This window comes from Elgaria multicarinata, chromosome 4 (genome assembly GCF_023053635.1).
Source record: "Elgaria multicarinata webbii isolate HBS135686 ecotype San Diego chromosome 4, rElgMul1.1.pri, whole genome shotgun sequence".
NCBI classification, from domain to species: domain Eukaryota; kingdom Metazoa; phylum Chordata; class Lepidosauria; order Squamata; family Anguidae; genus Elgaria; species Elgaria multicarinata.
This window is the reverse complement of record NC_086174.1, coordinates 92,060,073-92,081,795: the sequence shown is the minus strand read 5'-3', so window position 1 is coordinate 92,081,795 and position 21,723 is coordinate 92,060,073. Positions and strand designations below refer to the sequence as shown.

Below are 21,723 nucleotides of genomic sequence, written 5' to 3'. Positions count from 1 at the left end.
ACTTCTGTCTTTAAAAATAAGTCAGACCTACTGGGGTGTTTTTTTGTCACAGAAAGGAGGCTAGAAGGGGCAGGAGGCACATGGGGGGCAGATGATGTTGTGAGAGGGAACCATGAAAATCTGTGAGTGCCCACTAACAAGTGTGCAATAAAATGCTCATCTGATGGAGCTTATATATATCACTTCTCCCAGAGGACAGGCAAGCCATGATCCAACAGATGAGTACGGTCACCACAGCCAGGACTTTCTCACTGTGGGCTGCAGAATGGCTCATGCTTATAAACACCGGTCTTCTATATCCAACTGTAGGACCTGACTGCACATGTACTGAGAGATCTTGATGTTTTTTCTCCATAGTATTTTTTAATTTTATTCAGAGAGTAACAAAAATATTCCCTTATCAGAAGAGAGCTTCGTTCACATTAATAAGAGGAAGGCCATGTCTCCTTTGTCTCAGTGATTCTCCAAAGCAAATCAAGTGACACTTGCATACATTTGGAAAAACAGCAAATGGTTGTCTGTCATACATTGCATATTTGGGTCAGAGTAGTTCCATATGCAGTAAGAGGTTGCTTGATAAAACCCAGTGATATATTTGCTAAAAAATTACATGGGATGAGGTTATTCCCCAGTGCACCTCCTCCAGGTGCTTCTTTGTGGTATCGTGCTGCTTTCTTTCTTTCTTTTTTGTGTGCCTTCATTGAAATGTGTGAATTAATTTTAAGAAAGGAATTAACATAAGAAGAAAATGAGGGCAAAAATGGGTCCTTTTTGAAGCATCATACCCCTAATCCTGAACTCTTTGTTCAACTGAACATTACCCATAGTAGAGCCTGCTATGGATCTTTCCAGTATATCTTCATTGAGTGAAAAGAATGACTTCGATAGAGAGCAAAGCAAAGAAGAACTCCCCAGTGGGTGGTTGCAGACAAATATTCCCACTTCATTAAACATGGTTCAGCAATTGCAAGTGAGCTGTAGGGTTGTGCACTCCCTACTGCAGCTTCTCCCTTTTGGAGAATGATTTGTTCCTATTGGATTTAAGCATGGAAACACCAGTGTTAACTTCAGTTAGAGCTAACCAGGATTCTCACTTAACCCAGGGTCTAAAACCTGGGACTAACGTGAAGCAGTGTAAAAGTAAAACATGTCCTCCTAAGTAACTCCTTCACAAATATTTTTGATTTCCTTTGATCACATGATCACAGTTTTGGACAGATTTTAATACTTCAGAAGGCAGACAGAGGCCATTTTAAAATCATGGTTAAGTTCCTTAAAAGAATAGCTACTCAGTGGATTGCAGTATCTACTGCAGGGGTGGCCATTTCAGCAGTGCGGTAGCAAAAAACAACAACATGCCGCTCTGCTGCTGAAATTCAACAACAAACCACTAATGACCCTTAGAAAGGCAAATTTAGCTTGTAAACATAGTGGTTTGCCACCAAATTTTTGTTTACTGTCTAAGAATGTCTTTATGAACTATAAGAATGAGAACCAGGGGAGTAGTGGCTAGAGTGTTGGACTGAGGCTCAGGAGATACAGGTTCTAGTCCCCACTTGGCCATGGAAACCCACTGATTACTTTGGGCCAGCTGCTGACTCACAGCCTAACCTACCTCACAGGGTTGTTGTGAAGATAAAATGGAGAGGAGGGGGATTATGTACGTCACCTTGGGTCCTTGGAGGAAAGGTGGGATATAAATGTAGCAAATTAAACAAATGTAACAAAATTTAAATAGAAAGGTTGGGGCCAAAACATATTAAATATAAAAAAGAAAATAGTTTGAGGCAGCTTATTTTGTTTTGTTTTTGTGTTTACAGAAAAAGGCCAGGGGCAGGAAGACTGAGTGACAATATGGGGAGAGAAGAGGTATATATAGTTAGAAGCTGTAGAGAGGAAGAAAGCTGAAAGTCATATCCCATGGTCGCTGGTGCAGTGGGGCAAATGGCAGTAACTGGTTGCCACTAAGAAATCACCAGCCTGGAAGGTAGCCTTTCTTTGTTATCAGTGGGCATCTGCTGAAGGCAAATGAGACAGGGAGTGGATCATATAGCACAGTGCAAGATATGGCTTGCTGATATTGTCCTTGGCCCCACCCAAACAAGGAGATGCTGGCCGTTCACCAGTACAGCTGTCAGAGGAATCTGGTTTGAGGGTGGAGCTCGGTGAGGTTTTGCCAGCTTGGCTCCCCAGTTGTCAGCTCGCGGATTCCTGAGCTGGCTCGACTCGGTGCGCATCAAGTCAAGCAAGCACACACTTTCCTTCTTTTTAAAATTTGTGCAAATTCTAATGTGCAAAATCACAACTGGGAATATTCACGGAAATCAGGATTTGTGCAAAATCGCAGCTGTAAATAGCTGCAAAACTGTGCTATTTATGGCTGCAATTTTGCACAAACTGATTTCTGTAAATATTCAAAGCTGGAATTTTGTGCAAATCATGGTTTATGGGCAAAAAATAAGGACACAAGCTCTTGCTGGGCGCCCATGGACCATCTGGTGGCTCACCCTTGCATGGATGCCAAGGTTGGGCAACTGGTGAGAGTCCAGCAAGCAAAGCGCAAACAGGACGTGGAGAATTCGCCCATTCTTATTCACCAGAAGTACACCTGCACAGTGCAACTCAAGGTTCCCTCTGCTTCAGATGCCCTCAAGAGGCCCACTGTTAAGTCTGAAGGGCTTTCTTTCCTTCACTTGCAGTTCAGTGCTGGTTATTTACTGCTCTGCATCTTTCCTCCCTATATCATGTTCACATCTTGATTTGAGCCAAACCTCTAGACTGACAGCCATGCAGAAGTGCCTTTGAAGCAGTAGATTTTTCTGCTAGCTGCAAAAAGCTGCCATGGATAATTTGACCACTACACTAACAGCAGAGTGCAGACAAGAAGAAGCAGATTATTAGCATATGAAAAGCTACATGTGAATAGAATAAATAGACCTTAGCAGCAAAATGGAGAACAGGGAAGCAATGCTGGAGAGTCATATGCAGTATTAATTAATGCTAAAAATAGCAGGAGCATAAATGTTACGAACTACTCTAGTTAGCATAACCTTAGGCCAAGCAAAAAGAGTTTTACAGACATCTCTTGAATATAGCAACAGAGAAACATTAAGTAATGTTACAAACAGAAATAAAAAGATGCAGGACTAATCCCAAACCGATAAATTTATACTATAGTTTATGGAACATTTTAAATATTGAATGATCTTAGGTAGTGTTACAGTTATGATATTCTAGAACAAGCATATTAAAATACATTTATTATAAAGAAGGTTTATTGAAAGATAACAAACATCTTTAAGATAAGAACTTTACAAAAGTTTTATAGAACATTTTCTGAAGGCACTTCGCTCACCTGTGTGTGTGCAACAATCTAAAATGTGTAAAAGCTAATTTTAAAAAAGAACTAAGCAAATTGAACAGATGCATTTCTGCTTATTCCAAAATAGTGGTATAATGAAAAGTATGGGTTATCGATAGTTGTACATTGTAATCAAACCTATATCTTAACTATAATGTGCTGAAAATAATAATATCAGCTTTAAAAAGCCTCAATAAATGTATTTTAAAATAATTGCTTAACTTTATAAATGTTTAAGCATCCAATATTTCTTTGTGGCAGGAAAATAAAATTAATATTTCATACCAATCATACTCCCACAATTTTCTTGAATGTAAGGATTTCTAAACACCACCCCCTAATAAAGATGATGTTTGTATTGCTAAAAATATTTGTTTGTATATAATTCCAACACACTTGCAATTGCAAGTGCTAGAGGAGAAAAAAGTGCTCCATCCAAGGTCATGCCAGCCAACTTCCACTCATAGAACAAGGTTTCCCTTCCCTCTCCTCCCCCTCTACATCCTTAAAACTGTCTGAAAGGGTTCCCCAACTTTCTAGAGCAGATTTGGGTGGGCTATGTGTGTGCATGGGGGGAGGAGAGGGGGAATCCGTTCCACCAGTGGTGTCCATTCTGCTGGCAGATAGACAACATTAGTTACAATCCTAAGTATTTCTAGTTATGAGTGTTTCTGTTCACACAAAAATATAACATTTAGTAAACTATTTTATTTTAAATAAAGTATGCATTTCTAGGGTGCCCTGCAGGTCTCATATGTACGATCTTCCTATAAGACTTGCACAGGACTAGATTTCTTTCACAAGAAGTTAGCTGTAGCAAGCAATAGGTAAGAACCAAGGCTGTCAGTGTCAGCATTTGCACATTGAATGGTATGGTTAGAGTCGAAGTCAATTAGAAGTAATTTCAGCTAAGAATGTGGATGGTATTTGTGGAAACCCTCTGAGAAATTGTACAGACTGTACACCAGCATTCCTGTACCCACCAGAAGTTGTGGACTACCACTCTCCAGCCCCAGCCAACATGGCCAAAGATCAGAGTTGATGGGGATCTATAGGACATCAGGTTGAGTAAGGCTGCTGTACCTAATCTGCATGTGCTACACTAAACATGAGGGTAAAGTGAAAGGGGGAGGGCCTGATATGACAGTCCTGTGGCTTCCTCATAGTGGCAGAATACAGCTGACAAACCTTGTCAGGTTTGACACTGCCACTGTGCTGTGAGATAGAGCCAGGAGTGGATGGTGGCAATTGTTTTCATCCCTCCTTTTCTATGGCAACGGCTGGTTGAAGATCTGTGAGAGGCAGGAGGTGGGGAGAGGGTAAACTCAAGACAGCTGTGACCACACCTTAGTAGAAAAGTTCAAGGTAGGTAGAAGGTAGACTCTACAACCAAAGAGTGGTGGTGGCGGCAGCTTCAGGGACAGCTTCAGGGACAGCTTCCTTTACCCAGGGAAGATTTAGAGGAGCCACTGTCTTGGCCACATTAAACACTCCAGTCTGTGTATGTGCCAGAGTGTACATGTGTTCCCATGCACATGTACGTGCATGGGTATGTATGTGAAAAGTAAGATCTTTTCACTAGGCTTGCTCTCACCTGTATGGTCTAGGTCAGGGGTGGGAAGACTTTAGTATTTATTTTTCAGTTGAACCCGGAGATCCACCCACCTGAGCCAGGTAGAGTGGTTCAGGAAGGCAGACACAGAACTGGGGACAAGATGCGCCTGAGCATATGAGGGTTGGGCTTACACGAACATAAGAAGAGCCATGCTGGATCAGGCCAAGGGTCCATCTAGTCCAGCACTCTGTCACACAGTGGCCAACCAGCTATTGGGTAGGGACCAACAAGGCAGGACATGGTGCAACAGCACCCTCCCACCCATGTTACCCAGCAACTGATGCTTACTGTATGCAAATCCTTTCATACACGAATCTACTTGTTTCCCTCCAAGCTTTCTTGATTTCAGCAGCCTATTTTAGGAGTGGGGAAATACTTTTTATTTTCACTGTTGTTAAAGCATTCGAAGTTGGATATTTTTCTCAACCATTATCTGGAAATCTACCAGTAGATCCAAATCTATCTTCTGTCAGATTCTGGCCTACACTATTTCTAGACTAACTTAGGGTTATAACCATAAAAAACTTCTCAATGCAAATGTTTAAAGATTTGGAAGGATTTAAGATTATCTAAGGCTAACAGTGGAATCCTATGCATGTCTACTCAGACTTAAGCTCCATTGAGCTCAAAGGGGACTTACTCCCATGTAAGTGTGCATAAGATTGCAGCTTAACAGTGCTTTTCATTCCAAGCATTTCAGTTTAGAATCTATGAAGGAAATGTCAGAGGTTTTATCAGTTTGTTGAAGCCCTTTGTCAAATGAGCTCATGATTTACTCAGCTCTTCATTAGAAAGAAGATTTCCATAACATGGTTTGAACAGATATTTGTCAAAAGAAGCTTGCAAATAATCCCATAGAATTCAAAGGCTAAGTGAGCTATTAGCCCATGTAAGGCAGCTAAGGGAAATATGTGTAGCCTAAGTGTTTTCTTAATTCTACAGAGGACTTTAAATCCCAAAAGTATCAATACTCAATATACCCACATCCAAGAGATTGTGGCTGTCATTTAAAATTACATCTGCTGAATGCATCCCCATAAATAGCTTTCTTAGAAAGAGTAGAATTTGCTATTTCCCCTAAAATTAACATGAGAGACTTATGCAGGAAATCAATGAAAGGTTTAAACTTCTCAGGACATGAAAAAAAAAACCACCCACCCCAAATGTTTATAATGGGCTGGTTTGCACAATCAAACAGCCCACCTTGGCTTAGTGGGCTGTGGCGCGTACAGATAGCCGTTTTGAATATTGAACCTGTGACCACAGCTTGTTACGTGATCCAAACCCAGTGAGGTTTGAGTTATGCAAGGCTAAAATGACCTTCGCATAATTCATGACCTGTTTTAGGGTTATTCAAAAGCCACCTGGCACACACTGCAACCCACTGCGGCTTATTTAAGTTACGGTGATTGTGCGAACTGGCTCATTCCGATGCCTCCATGTTTTGGCAGATTCTAACATTTAAATTACGATGTTGATTCAAAGGTGATGATGAATTTGGGGGCACTCAAAATGAATTCCTGGGTGTGAAGACTTAATTCTGAATTGAAATACTGGACATATAAACAAATTAATGCACTGCATTAAGAGGAAAATAAGAACTATTCTTTTCAGCTAAAGCATTTCAGAACATCTTCAAACCCCCCAAATGCTGAATAGCTAGCAAGACCTGCCTAGTCAATGGCATTCCTAATGTCTTTTCCAGGGTCTTATATCAGTCTTCCCCAATGTGGTCACCTCTAGATTTTTGGACATCAAATACTATCAGCCCTGGTCAGCATGACCAAAGATCAGGCATGCAGGGAGTCATAGCCCAGAATATCTGGAAGATAGTTTGTAGTTGTGTAAAGATTTTTCTGGAAATAATCAACTCTGTCTTTTTAAAAAATACAACAACGCCTTTGTTCTTATCATTCGGAAGATTCTCAAAAACCATTTCTTTCCTAACTAATATGTATTAAGATAAATAGAAAGTATAAGATGGAATTCCTTAATATTTTCTAAAAAAAATGTTCTAGAGATAACACTTATATTTCATGTAAACTGAGATATTTATCAAATATTTATTTGAAAAATTACCTGAATAATGCTGAACAAGCTGTTGAAGAGTTTCAAACTGTGCCCTCGTTGTAATGTAATATCCTCCATTGTCGAGTTTGCGAATTTTATAATGTTTGACATGATCTCCTTTCATATCATCCCAGTCACGAATAGATAAAGAATAGGCACCTATTAAACATAAAAAAGAGAAAAGCTACATATTGATAACGGAAATGGGCTTATTCTAAATCAGGGGTGCACAATCTGTGGCCTATAGACACGGTTTGTGTGGCTGCCATGCTTTGCCCATGCTACTGCCACCAAATTCCTCACCCCACTGCCAATTGGCATAATTGCTGCTGCAGCATCAAGGGCGGAATGGAAGCACCAATGCCCATCAAGGTCATGGGGAGAAGAGGAGGCTTTAAGGTGTAGCAGGTGGGTATTACTCAGGGCTGGCCCTACCATGAGGTAAAGTGAGGTAGCCACTTCAGGCAGCCATTTGTTAGCTATTTGGTTTGATAATATTGAATTTTTTCTGATAGACATGAGGGAAAGGCTCTTGTGGGATTTTCTGCCTGATATGCACAAACAATGAGCCTGGTTTTGTGTCCTTTGCACCTTGACTTTTGTGGGTGAGAGAGGTGCCATTTGCTGCTCTCCCTCAGTGAGCAAAATGTCTTGGGCTAGCCCTGGTATTACTGGTTTTGTGTGGCCATTTGAGGTGTGGAAGCAGTGATGCCTGATGAGGTTGTTGAGAGAGGCGACGGCTAAAGCTTCCTTCTTTCTCAGCATCCAAGAAGCAACCAGTATTGCTGCTTCCATGCCAGCAATGGCTGTGCAAAAGCAGCAATGCCAGCTGGAATCATCAGGAAGAGGAGGACAAGGAAGTGTGTGCATATGCAAAGGCAGGTATGCATATGCCTGTGTGTGTTTGTATGTGTGCATGCCTGCATGTGTGTCTATGTGCACCCTCCTGCTGCCACCCACTGCAACCCTGAAGGCAGAAAATCTAGTGCACCCCTATTTTAAATGAATATTTAAATTCAAAGTTTTATGGTAACATATTACAGTTCAAACAAAAACAAGGCTGTCCAATGTAAATATAAAAAGCATCATTAAAGCATGAAAAGGAAACCTTTCCTTCTTTTTTTTTTTTAGATACACAATCTGCCCCGTACACTCAGGTCCTCTGGGAAGGGTTTACTCCAGTCAGCCACAATTAGGCTGACAACTGTTACCCAGAGGACCTTTTCTTCTGCCGCCCCCAAACTGTGGAATGGCCTGCTGGAGGAAATCCATAAACTTAACTCTCTCTCTGAATTTAAAATAGCTTTAAAGACTAGCCTTTTCCGGCAGGCCTACCCAGATGAATTTTAAACCTAAGAAATTTTAAGATGTTGTGATTGTTATTGTAATATTGTATTGGTTTTATATGCTCTTTTAACTAGTTTTATGTATTATATTGTATTTAATGTTGTTCCCTGCGTCGATCCAGAGGGAGAGGCGGGTAAGAAATAAATATTTATTATTGTTGTTGTTGTTGTTATCCAAGATTGTAAAAGGGGACCCTTGCTTGGTGTAAGAATAGGCAAGTGTTGAATAAAATCATCTCAAAGTAGCAATTTTAACATCTGAATAGTGCTTTTAAACTCAAGAATAGTTCTGAATTACTTGTTTATGGGCCTTTTAAAACACATGTCCAGCAAATGCTTCATCATCACTCCAGAAAAACTAATGGGAAATCATAATATGAATGCTATCTATCTCAATAGGATTCCTTTGTCTTCATTTGTGAACTCCCTCTTTTTTGTGAGCTTTGCAGAATTCCTGTTTTGACAAGTGAACCCATAACTTTGCATCTGCCATTCTCCACTCAAGAAGATAATGTAGGGACGGGCACAATTATACCCAATGAAGAAGTAATGAATTAGTTATGAAGATTATTCAATAACAAATCACGATGGATTTAACTTTGGCATTCAGAGGTTACATGAAAAATTTATTTATTTATTTATTTATTTATTTTATTACATTTATATACCGCCCCATAGCCAAAGCTCTCTGGGCGGTTTACAACAATTAAAAATGGTAAACATTAAAAGTATACAAAATTTTAAAAAAATCAATCTTCATACACCAGTTTCAGTACTATTTGAGATTGACTTATCATTCTGTTTAGCTTCAACTTTTTTTCTCTCTGCTTAACAATTTTAAAAAATGGCTATACTACCTTTGGTGGTTTCACTCTCACGAATCAGGAAGGTTCCTCGTGGGTTTCCAAATGATAGCAGCTGCCTCTCAGCATCCTTTCGTCCGAGCTTGCCAAAGTACCATCTAAATGAAAAAATCATAAATAATGGCATTTTTAACAAGATTCTGAATAGTATTGCTTAATTTGTACAGCTGTTTATACAGTAGATCAGAGATAGGCAATGAAGTGCCACAGGCACCAATGTGCCCCCAGACATCTTTCTTGGTGCGCACTGAGTCACCCTCCTCCTCTTAATTGTTATGTTCCTATTTTCCCTACTGGAAGCTGGGAATGCTTTAAAGCCTCTACCTGCTGCCATCTTAATTTCTCATGAATGCCTTTGGGCAGGTTATTTTATGATTAGCCATGCCCATCCATGGTGGCCATTTCATGGTTGTGTCCAGGACAGTTTCTCAAATGTGCCCACAAACCAAATAAGTTCACTATATCTGCAGTAGATCATTTAAGGAACATTTGTGAAAATCACCTAATTTCTTCTTGTGCCCTGAGAATATTATCTAGATAACTGTTATGGATAGTGCAAAACTTCCTCTGGTCATTAAAGGAAGTATAAAAGGGCAATAACAGCAGCAGTCAATGGCCTGGTTCACACGCATCATGATAAGTCAGATTTCTGGGGAATCTAGTTTGCTGGTGCATGCTGCTCTATCACTCTCTCTTGGATCCTCCTGGAAGCAGGAGCAGTTAAACTAACTATGGACGCTCCATCTGTGTTTTGTTTAGCATGATGTCCAAACCAAGAATTCTAGCTTGTCTCTTCCCAAGCAAGCCAGAGTCATTCGTCATGATTTGTTGTTGGCTGATGACTCTGGCTTATTTTGAGACAGTTATGTTATAGTTCCCGGTTTGGATGTCATGATTAACAAAACACAGATGTGGCTGGGGATGACCTGTGGTTTGTTCAACCACTCCTGCTTACAGCAGAAGTGGTCAAGGCAGCATGCATGAGCATGCTACTCATAAACAATAAGCCAGATATCTCCAGTGGCTAAACATGTCCTATGAGTGGTATGCTATAGGCTCTAAAATATAGACCCTCTTCAGATGACACACTAAGCCATGGTGGTTAAGTATTTTGAGCTAAACATGATGGCTTAGCATGTCATGTGAACCATTCCTAACCATGGTAGTTACATAATGATGATTTAAACGCACTCACTAACCATTTGCTGCAAAAGGGTTAGTGGCCTAACCATGGCTTAGCATGTTGTCTGAACAGGGTCATACTGGAAAAACTGAATGGATTACAGAAGTTTGCAGCTGGTTTAACCTGCAGTCAGATTAACTTCCAAACTAAACAGCTTATATAGACAGGCCCGCTGAAAACTGGCTGTATGTTCATTTAAGATTTAGGCTGAAAATCTGTAACACTGAACTCAGTGGGATTGGCACTGAACTCAATGGGATTTAATTCTCAGTAGATATGGTTTGCATCACACTGTTGGTATTTCAGTTTCAATGGAGCTTGCACAGACACTGTATTGTGATAATGCAGCAATATTTCTCTTATCATTTATTTTAACATTAAGAGTTTAGCTCAGCTTGTATTATGTTGCTCAGCTTGTATTGTTATGCATTTAGCTCTAGCCAATTACAGGTAAGGAAATTCTGAGTGATCTTACTTTGATCTGATGTAAACTGGCTTAAGTTTTTTCATCTCTTCCCACCCAGGTATGAAAAAGGAAACTAATATGATTCTTTGAAAATTACCAAAATCTCTCTCACACACACGTCTTATACTTCATTCATGCACAGTACTAAGTAGTAAAATAAAAACAAAAACATACTCCTCTGCTTGGATGGAGTCAACTGGAGCCACATAATTACTGGGAATGTAACCAGTTTCTCCTGTAGTCAAGGAACGAGCTTCCCACCAGTCTCCTTCACTGAAAAAGAAGAGGAAAAAGCGTAAGAAATTCCCTCTCTTGGACCCATTTATTGCTCTTAATTTTGCTACTATTGCCTAGAAAATCCACCAGGTGGAGATATTTTATCACATCCATTGTGGCCTGTGCCTTTCCAAATGAAAAGATATGGAACATGAATTGGACTGCTGCATTTTGTACAGTCTACATACCATCTAAAGAATATGTTGGTGTGGATAGATTCAGCAGGTCTAATCATAATAATGGGGTACTTAGCTGACTTTCGAAACTGCAGCCCCCCGAAGTGTATGGTGAGAGACTTTAAAAGCTTCTGAATCTGAAACTGCTTTGCATGTAGGTGGTGAGGATTCCAGGATGGGAAATTGTGGAAACAGTACCACTGCATGAATGCAAGTTCACTGGCATAGGGACATTTTTTTCCTGTTTAACTGGTAGATGACAAAAGCAATGAGCTTATGACACTGTTAAGGAAAGGAGGATAATGCAAAACCTTCTAAAGTGGTCTCTAAAATTAGTATATGTTGTGTATAGTGATTCTGTATAATATAGATTTGAACACAGAGATCTTTGGATTCATTTTCTATACAATAGGGGAGGGGACCTTTTCTTTCTACAAAGTTCCTTGTAAAACCATAAAGGCTGACACAGTCTTAGAGAATGCTAAGTGTTTGGTTTCAGGGTTCACACAACATGCTAACTTACCATGGGTTATAATGTTGTCTGAATGCAGCACATTTTTTGCAGGGTGGGTTAATGTGTTGACACCCTGTGGAAAACATGATACATACCCTTTGCATATTGTGGGCAGGATGCATTGAACTTGATTTGAGACCAAAGTGAAGTCCTATATATGCAGCAGACTAAAAAAAAAATCATTTCTAACAATATCAACATGCATTCTAATGAAAAAATGCCAGTATGAGTGGAAGTTCTTGTTTTGTGTGTGTGTGTGCCTCAAGAAATGCGCCCACTGATATCCTCCACTGCAGCTAAGAATTTGTAGTGGATTATTTTATTATTCAAGCAGTACTTCATTAAGTCTGCAGCAGAACCGTTTTGAAGCATAAAGGGAAGCAGATAATATAACTCTTTTGTCGGCTTTTTCTCAATTGCAAATTTAAAGGCAAAGAATGATTTTAAAATCCTGTTCTTTTTATAAGTCTTCATTCAAGCAACTGTGCTTTCATGTACATCAAAGCTGTTCAGGTACAGAGAATCATGAAATATTCCTCAAAATTACCTTCTGCTTTTTTCCTTCAGTTTTTCATTCTGCCAGTTATCGCTGTGGTGGTATTTGATTATAGTTTATGCAGTTACAGCAAAAATCCATTTGACTCTACTACAAAGATGCACACAAGCTCATAATGCTCTTTAGTATATTGAACAAATTTTTAAATTGTCAGGGTTTTTTTAACATTTCCAAACCAGAGCAATGGACCACACTGATGGTTTGAAACTGCATAAATATAAGTACTGGGTTCTAAAAGACCATATTTTCATTGCTAATAATTTTATTCTGGCTTTTGGATCTAGGGACTGAAATAAAATGTTGTGTTTAGTCTTGCTTATGATCCAGCCCCTGTGTAGAAAGCAGAATATATTGGTGCCTTACATGAAGGAGTTAATGGCAGCAAGCCAAGAATAGCTGGCAAATGGGGAGCGGTTCCTGCTGCTGCTCAGCACCTGATGATGTGTTCTTGTAGGTGCATCTAGTGATTCAGGTCCAAAGAGGAGAGCTACTCACACCAGAGTGGACGTAACCTGGAGACTGAGGAACTCTCCTTTTTTGGATGTCCTGGGGAGAAACGGGCCATTAGGCATGTTAGCTGAATGACAAGAGGGAGAAAAAGGGATAAGGGTGTAGGGAAAGTAAGTCAGTCTGACCTACTCCTCCCCTCCCTGTTTCACCCCCTCATCAGTCCCCCCCACTTGCTTGCTGCCAGGGTTTTCCATATGTGTAGCCAATGAAAAGTGTCCAATGTTAGTCCTACTTAGAGTACACTGATTGAAATGAATGGGAAGTTAGTCATGACTAACAAGCACCATTAATTTCAGTGGATCTACTCTAAGTAGGACTAACATTGGATATCACCCAATGCACCCTGCCCTCCATATGCAAAAGGTATGGATCATGTCCAACATGCAAAACTTCATTTGCCATGGCTCCAAGCCTTTTCCAAATTCATTATTACAGTTCTTTACATCTTTCTGTGCATTACAAGTCACTTTACAATTAAGAAGGTTATCCAAAAATTTAAAACTTACGAGCTGTTAAGTATTTGAAATTTTTCTCCTTTATGAAAACTTAAGTCATCTTCTGTTCTTGCCTCATAATCATATAGAGCTACAAAAAGGGTTACACCTATGGAAAGAGATACTAATGTGAATACAACTTTCTCAAACTGTCATTTTATTATTTTTTACAAATGCACAATTCCAGGAAAGGAGTAGCACTGCTGGACTGTAGACTTTGCCATCAGATTTCGTAAAACATAAAATATGTTTTTGTCAATATGACCTCAAAATCAGAAAAGCACTATACAAATGCTAAATGTTCTTCTTGAGCATCAGGTGTTTCACGTATGTTATCCTTGAAACAATAGCCACAGGTGACAGTTATTATCCTCATACAGGGAGTGAAGGAGATGAGAGCAGGCAAAGGAAACATCTCTCTGCCTCTCATAGGGCTGACTGATATCCATGGCCCTGTGGGTAAGAGCAAGGGAGATGGGGGCAGGCGAAGGGCACATCAAGGCCTGCTCTATTTGCACTGCCCCTCCCTTGGGAGATGAGATGGGGAGCAGGGCCATTCCATCAGCCCTGCTGATAGTCTATTTCATTTCCCCCCTCTTCCCTCTACATCCCCCTTTCCTTGTGTGTCAGCCTGAGAGCAGGAATGTCTTTTTTGCTGATTGATTGTAAGCCACTTTGGGAGCCTTTTTTGGTTGAGGAATGGGATAAAAATACTATAAATCAATCAATCAATAAAACATTTCATGTGGGTCCTATCTGAGCTCTTGCCTAAGGCCACCTATTGATCTGTTTCATATGACACGAGAACCCACGGTGGGTTGTCAGCCTTGTTTGTTTCAGGGGGGCTTGACGTGACTTCCGAACTAAACATGATTTCCTCAGTGGAGTTCATTAACCATGCACAAGCCATCCTGAGAACCCATGGTTTGTTGTTGTGTTGTTCAGGGTAGCTTGTTTTAAGAGTGGTTTGTCATGACGTGCAATGCCAGCCCCAATGTCTTTTTGCAAAGGCTACAAAGCCACCTGGCATGTTTAACAAAAAACACGGTCACTCCTCATAATCTTGCTAATGATATCCCCTCTCTATTATGTCTAGAAATGACACTAGTCAATTCACTCCTCCATTTTGTCAGCTCCCTAGATAGCAACATCTCTCCCACCACCACCTTTGGGGAGATTTGTGCATATTTAATTTTTGTTTTGTTTTTCACTTTCAGTGAAATGTAACTTCATTATTATTTTTTTCAAGAAAAATTGGGGAGATTTGTGAAAATAAAAATAAAAATTAAAACAAAATAAAGTTAAATTTGCACAAATCTCCTTGAATGTGAAGAAAAATAATGCTAAATATGTGCAAATCTCCCGGAAGGTGGGGGGAAAATTCTACAAAATAAATTCTTGTTAGCTGCGTAACAGAGTAGGCTGCTATGGTTGTGCAGCAAATGCCCATGGGATATGTGCCAGGTCTGGGAAGAGGACTAAGGGGGGAAACAAGCCACAGAGTGTCTGACTGTCTGTCAGGAGTAATGTGAATTAGTGAGCAAACAACCAGCCCACTGAGGCTTATTTCAGGGTTGCTTATCATGATGTGCAAACCTGCCCATTGAATTCATGGCTCATATAGGAGAGACCACCTGACTTTATAACTCAGTCTCTTTGCTTTTATGCTACACCAGATCTCATATGTAGTCAACAATACAAAATGTAAAAACCTGAGGTAAATATAGGCTGCAGACCTTGAAACCTCTGTAGCTATTAGTTGTAAGAGTTCTAGCTTTAGTATACTCTCGGTACAATATATTGAGGGAAGGAATTCAGTAAATATAGGAGTAGGTAGAATTATCCCAAGGTCAACTGTTAAGGCTGCAAATATGAATGTTTTGTGTGTATGAGAGAACTATGTAGCTGAAGTGTGCAAACAGTGTATGTACATGATCTCTAAGCATGAGTAGTGTGACTGGGGCAACTATGTGTGTGTGTGTGTGTGTGTGTGTGTGTGTGTGTGTGTGTCTGTGTGTATGTGAATGGAGCATTGTGTGGAGCATTTCTCCACTGTGAAGCAGAAATGGACACATAAGGTATTATATACCCTAAATAATACTTGTGTGCTCTGCTGTGTTGTGACTTGAGTCCCTTATGAACAAGAACCATTTCATTGGATTCAAATTAGAGATGGATGAGAGGAGAATGCAGAGGACCCTCAAAAACAAAAAGCCTGATATTCTTACTGAGGAAAGTTCCAAATATTCTTTTAAAAACAGATAATGGATGCATTTGTTATCAATGATTTACCTGTTCCTCCTCTTGTACGCAATGTGCCAGTATGTGAAGAGGAGTTGACACCACCAAAAACGGTCAGTCCTTGTCCTCCGGCCGTGGGAAAATTGTTGTAGTTTGGAATTGAAGTCACACCAAAACTTGGGTAGTGCTGTGGGGTGGGATCTGTCCCATAGCGATAACCTGAACTCTGGTTTAAACTGCCATCCCTCTCATCTGTCAGTTTTGTTGCTTCTTTATCCTTACATTGCACACAGCCCATTATCTAAAATCCTGCAGTAAATAAAAAATGTTCATGTTGATGTGTAGCATATCTCAGTTAAATGATATGGCATATAAATAGTAAGACCTACTCGCTAGCTACAGAGTGAGAATTATTTTGGGGATATACAGGTATTACCTGGTCTGCAGATAACACTAACCCATGATTTATTTAATCCATGAATTGTTGAACTCGGGGTTGTTGTGACGAGTGAATCCAGGTGCACTAACAAATCATGGTTTGATAACCATGAACAAACAGAAAGAGAACCCATGGTTTAATTAATGTGGTTGGTTGAATTGTGGTTTGCCATTACATGCAAACCAAAACTATGAGTTAATTATGGATTGTTAACCATGAGCAATCCACAAAGAGAACCCATGATTTGTTGATGGGTTATGAACTATGTTTTTTTAAAACCATGGGTTGTCATTACTGTACATGCGAACCCAGAATTCTGGGTCGTCCATGGATTTTTTCGCCAAGCTATAGAGGCAGCAGGCAAAAGTGGTTAAAACCCCAAGCCTCTTTACATGCCTATACTGCAGTACCACAAAGGCATCTAGGACACAGGGTGTAGAAATGCAGGTTGCTTACCTGTAACTGTAGTTCTTCGAGTGGTCATCTATGCATTCACATGGGCGGGAACCCCGTGGACATGCGCGGTAGCGTGGGGGAGGGGTTCCTGCCCAAAAACGTTTCCCTAAGCTATTGGAGATTCCGGTCTGGTCTCTGCGCAGGCGCAAAGCCCATATGTGTGATGCACAGAGACCACGATGAAGAAGGAGAGAAACAAACAACTGAGTGGCTGAGAAAACAAACCATGGTTTGTTCAATCATCTGCCAGACAAACCCTGGGTAGGGCAACAAAGCATGGTTTAGCATTACATGCAAACCAGGTAAACTCTGGGTTGTTTAAAACATGGGTTGTCATTATGTGTGAACCCAGAATCAAAAATTGTTCATGGGTTGGTTTGCCAGGCTGCAGAGGTGGTGGGCAAGAGTGGTAAAAACAAACCAACAAACCCGGGGCTACACATGCCAGGACTAAGCACTGCACAGGAATTTGAAATACATGGAGGGAGCAGGCGAAGGAGGAAGGAAACAAGCCACTCAGGGATTGAGAAAATAAACCACAGTTTGACTGATTGTTTGCCAGACAAACTCTGGGCAGGGCAACAAACATGGGCTAACTATGAGTTAAATAAACCATGCATTAGTGAAAGACATTTTTTCCTCGGACATCGCCCAGAAGCAACTTCTTGGGCTTACCATTTGGCATTTCTGCTCCAAATCAGAAACATAGGTCAGCAAAGAAGATTCCTTTAAATGACAAGCCCCAGTTTTGCATTGGTACAGTGTGATTCCAACACGGCCTATTCCATTTCTTTGCTAGCTGGAATGTGGATAACACAAGGACCAGCCCAGGATAATGTCTTCCACAAGCTGTTCATAGGAAGTGGAAGTATCTGCTCCACATGATTTCAGCCTTTCTCTAGGCTGTTTCAGTTTATAATAATTCTCCCCTGAAGTTCTTTTTCTATAGCTATAGCTCACTTTTACATTTTGACAGCAAAACGCCGTCAATCTTGTTTTTTTTAAAGTAACCCTTACCACTGTGGAAAATATTGTTCATAAACCACAGAGACTTTTGTTACTCATTGCATACACCAAACTTCCACCCACCCCATAAAAAAAATATCACCCACACTGAACAAGCTTACAAGAAAACAATCAAACACCAAATATTTGAATCTGGCATATTTTCATCAAAGGTTTATTCATAATGCAACTGCCTGACATTGGGGCACACCAAGGCCATACACCAAGCACCAACTCCAGGTTTTTGACCATTGTCAGATATTTCAATCGGTAGAGATAGATCCTTCCATTCCTCCTACAGTCCTCCTCCTTACACTACTCACCTGCCATCTCCTAGACTTTGGAATGGCAATGGTGGCTGCTCCTTGTCCTAAGTACAGTCAGGGAGCTGGTAGCCATTTATGTGACTGTGGCTGCACCCCCACCCCCAGTAGCTGCTTACTTGAAAACTGCTTATTTCATACATGCACGGCTCATATATATATACACACACTGCATTCAGAATTGCACTGCTCCATTTCCCCCACACAGCACGAGTTGGAATGTAACACCCGTGCACAGATCCATCCAGAGCTTTTGTGAGCATGGTGTGGGGTTGTCCCTCCACCCTTGCTGCCCTAATGGATGATTCTAAACGTCACAGAAGTGGAATGATTTTGTATCATGTAAACATAGCCTTTGCAGTGTCTCTAGGTACTTCGAGGGCCAATTATTTTACTGAAGGTTAGAAAGAAGCTACACAACATGCTCTTAAACTGTAGATATTGTAAATTCTCTTTGATATGGTCAGAACCTGGTTTCCACAGAATTACACACACACACACACACACAGCAAAAACAAAAAAACCGAACAAACCCTAGCACTCACATTTGGACATATTGGTCTATCTATGAAATTCTTCCACTGGGTTTGGCATTATCTCTATTAATAGAGCTTTAAAATTATTTGAGAAGCTTCCCGAATCTGAATTTAGCAAAGATATGCTTTATTGTGGTGGAAGGGGAAGATATGACCCCGAATGTATTATTCACATGCTGAGCCAACACAAAAGTGAATTATTAACTTCAAGTTGCCAAAAAACAGAAGAAAGCAGCTATTCAAGAAAAGCGTGCCATCTGAACAAGTAACTTAGAAAACTATGCCAGAAAAGAATATGTACACAGGTCCTCCAAGCTGTAAAAAAAACCAAAAAACCAAAAAACAAAAAACAACCCCCCCCCCCAAAGTTTAGAAAGAGGTAATAGTGACATCAGTAAGAACAAGATAGATCTTAAATGAATAGACATTAGTTGGTTTCTTTTTCTTCTACTTTTCTTTTTTCTTTTCTGGCAAGTGTTTTCTGTGAGAGAGATCGGTGTGTGTGGAAAAGTTTGATGGAGAGCTTACTTCCCCTTCTATTGTCTTTTTCAACTTGGCTCTAGTGTCCAGGCTGTGCACGTATAAAGGCTGCTTGATTGCAGGATTGTGTAAGATGTGACAGAGGGTGTAACCTACATGTTTCTTTTCAAGACAAGACTTTGAAAAGTTGTCCATTCCTTCCTGAGGACACTAACTATGCATGATATCATTGGCTGCCTAATTAAGATTCAAGAGGAAGTACAGGGCACATTGCTGGACTTCATTCAAAATGACTCTAGGCTTTTTACAGATAATTTTAAGTACATCCTCTATTTAACAGTAGCACTAGAGCTCTAAACAACTAGCGGGACAGAATATTTTCTGCTCTTATCACAAAGCATCTCAAATCTTCACTGGGCTGAATGCAGGCATTCATGATTCCGGAAAGCTAGAAAGGAAGACAGTGCTGATGATATCATTCAACAAAATCTGGAAACCATTTACTGTCAGACCCCCTGGAGATTTATGTGCAACACTGTAAGCAGTAAACAAGATTTTAACCTGGTTCTAATAGATTATGTATTTCTTCCTTAAATGTTTGGATCTTGCTAGGTCATACAGCAGTTTCAAAATTGATCATTAGTGTTACGAGAAATTGTGAAATTCAGTTCACTTTTCCAAAGTGAAATGAAGTCGTTTCTAAAGAAATTAAATCTTGCAGAAATAATGTAACTGAGAAACACAAGGAAATATATATTTCATCATAGGTAATTCCACTTCTTCTTGATTGGATGGAATCAAGATCTGCACACCAACATGTTACTGCAGTTACAACACTAGACTACAATCTTATGCATGCTTACAGCTGAGCAGAAACATGCAGGATTGGATTGTAAGGCTGAAATCCTTTGCATATAGGAGTAAGTCCCATTGAAGGAAGTCAGACTTAATTTTGAGTCAACATGTACAGAAATTAAAAGCAAGTGACAGATTGTGTCCTTGTGCAAGAATATACAGAGATTGCCAGCAGAACAGGCACTGCAGCTGGAATGGATTCTACCCCATCCCACAAATTACTCCAGAGGGTTGGGAGACTAAAGTCTTGGAAATCTGCTCGCTTGACATTGCAAGTAACCCCCGTAAGTATAAATTGGAGAGAAAAAAGTTCAGTGAAAGTTTAAATACACATACACACACGCACAATGGCTGCAATTAACAACACAAGAGTAACATTTTTTAAAACTGACTTTTCTTATGGAAGAAAAGTCAATTTAAGAAATTTGTCAATTTTGATATTACAAGGACACTCTGATGCTAAATACTCCCATTCAGCTTATTTTCTTTTGTTTCCAGCATATCTGTATTACAAAAAGCAAGTTATCACTATGTTTTGTAAACTCAAACTAGTGTATTTATATTCTCTGTGTTAGTACAAAAGCCTGGATTTTTTTTTAAAAAAAGCTCCTTCTTAATTTACTTCCTAATTTAGGTAATTTTGCTTGTTTTCACACACTCAGGTTGTTGTGTTTAACAGCAGAAATATAATGTAGGTATAAATACTGAAAAGACAATTATGATTTTAGAACTTTATGTAAGTTAAATGATTCATTAAAGGGAAAGTAATTTGCTAGATTTTTTTATCTTTCAAAATGGGCTAGAACCAGTTAAATAAATTTATATAAACTCTTGAGCTTGTTTTCCTCCCACTCACAGTGCTAATCAGTTTTGCATGGAAGAGAAAAAGAGCTGCCAAATAAGCAGAGTCAAACTTAAGCAGGATCCTGGCTGTGATGCAAACACTGAACAAAATTTTTAAAAAAGAGAGCCATACTTATATGCAATTCACATGGGGTTCTGGTGCTCACCTCAAAAGAGGTGGTGCTCAAATTATGATATCAGTGTAGTCAGATGGAGGAATCCACATAAAACACTTCGTTCATCTAAGGCGGGGGGGGATTTGGGAGGGGGGTGTCCAAGCGCCACTTTCCACCTCTGGATCCTCCACCCAGGGGTCACACTTTTGCTGCTGCCATTCCAATGAAATGTGGTGGCATAGTAGCGGCAGCGGCAGTAGCAGCAGCCAAAAATCAGGGCTTTGCCACCAAATGTTGGCAGCAAACATCAACAAAGGCTTAAAAGGGGCTAATTAAGCTTGTTTTCAAGCTATATTTGTCCCTTTTAAGTCTGTTGCTTGTGTCTTTTTGACGGAGCAGGACAGCAAGGGTCGCACTATTCAGGCCATCAGTGCTGGCTTTCAAGATTTGGTGGGCACATGGACAAGACACCGGACAAATAAGAAATACAAGCTGAGAATACCCCCATGCTGCTTCTGGCCTTCTAAGATGCTCAGAAAGCGAGAAGAGTTGCACTGTTGGGACAGGGAGCTTTTTTTACTGGTCTTGTAACCCAGGCCACGCCATTCCTTTGAAGCAAACCCTGCTTTCAATATATATTCATATGATTTCATTTTCTGTTTCTGTATTTGTATTTCCCAGAATGCAGAAAGGCATCCCAGTGTCATGGTACTGAAAGTTAAAGTCACAATAATTCTTTATCTATTCTTAGGGACTCCTCTCCCTTTTTAAATAAAAGTCTTTTATTCCTGGCCCAGTGGGAGGAGGCATCCCAAAACAACAATATTTGGCAAGCATAGACTTGTACAACTGCAAACAACATCTCCTGCAATTTTGATATGGTTTCCTGCTTTTTTTCAACCCTGGAAGCAAAAATTAAAATATTTTTTCAGAAGTTCTTCACAAAACAATACTAAACTCAAGGCTTATCCTGGTTGCCCTGTATAAAACTTATACTCC

The 21,723-nt window shown here is 40.0% G+C and overlaps 1 protein-coding gene across 6 annotated transcripts in view; it reads right to left on the bottom strand.

Annotated features, from left to right (window-relative positions):
* Positions 1-21,723, bottom strand: part of FYN (FYN proto-oncogene, Src family tyrosine kinase) — a 139,796-nt gene that overhangs the window by 24,869 nt on the left and 93,204 nt on the right. For all 6 annotated transcript variants that reach the window (XM_063124771.1, XM_063124772.1, XM_063124773.1 and 3 more), the window contains 5 exons: positions 15,723-15,980; positions 13,443-13,539; positions 11,079-11,177; positions 9,250-9,353; positions 7,056-7,205 (listed from right to left, as the gene is read on the bottom strand). In XM_063124771.1, coding sequence (XP_062980841.1) covers positions 7,056-7,205; positions 9,250-9,353; positions 11,079-11,177; positions 13,443-13,539; positions 15,723-15,969 — 697 coding nt within the window. In that variant the 5' untranslated portion in view covers positions 15,970-15,980. The remainder of the gene's footprint in view (positions 1-7,055; positions 7,206-9,249; positions 9,354-11,078; positions 11,178-13,442; positions 13,540-15,722; positions 15,981-21,723) is intronic.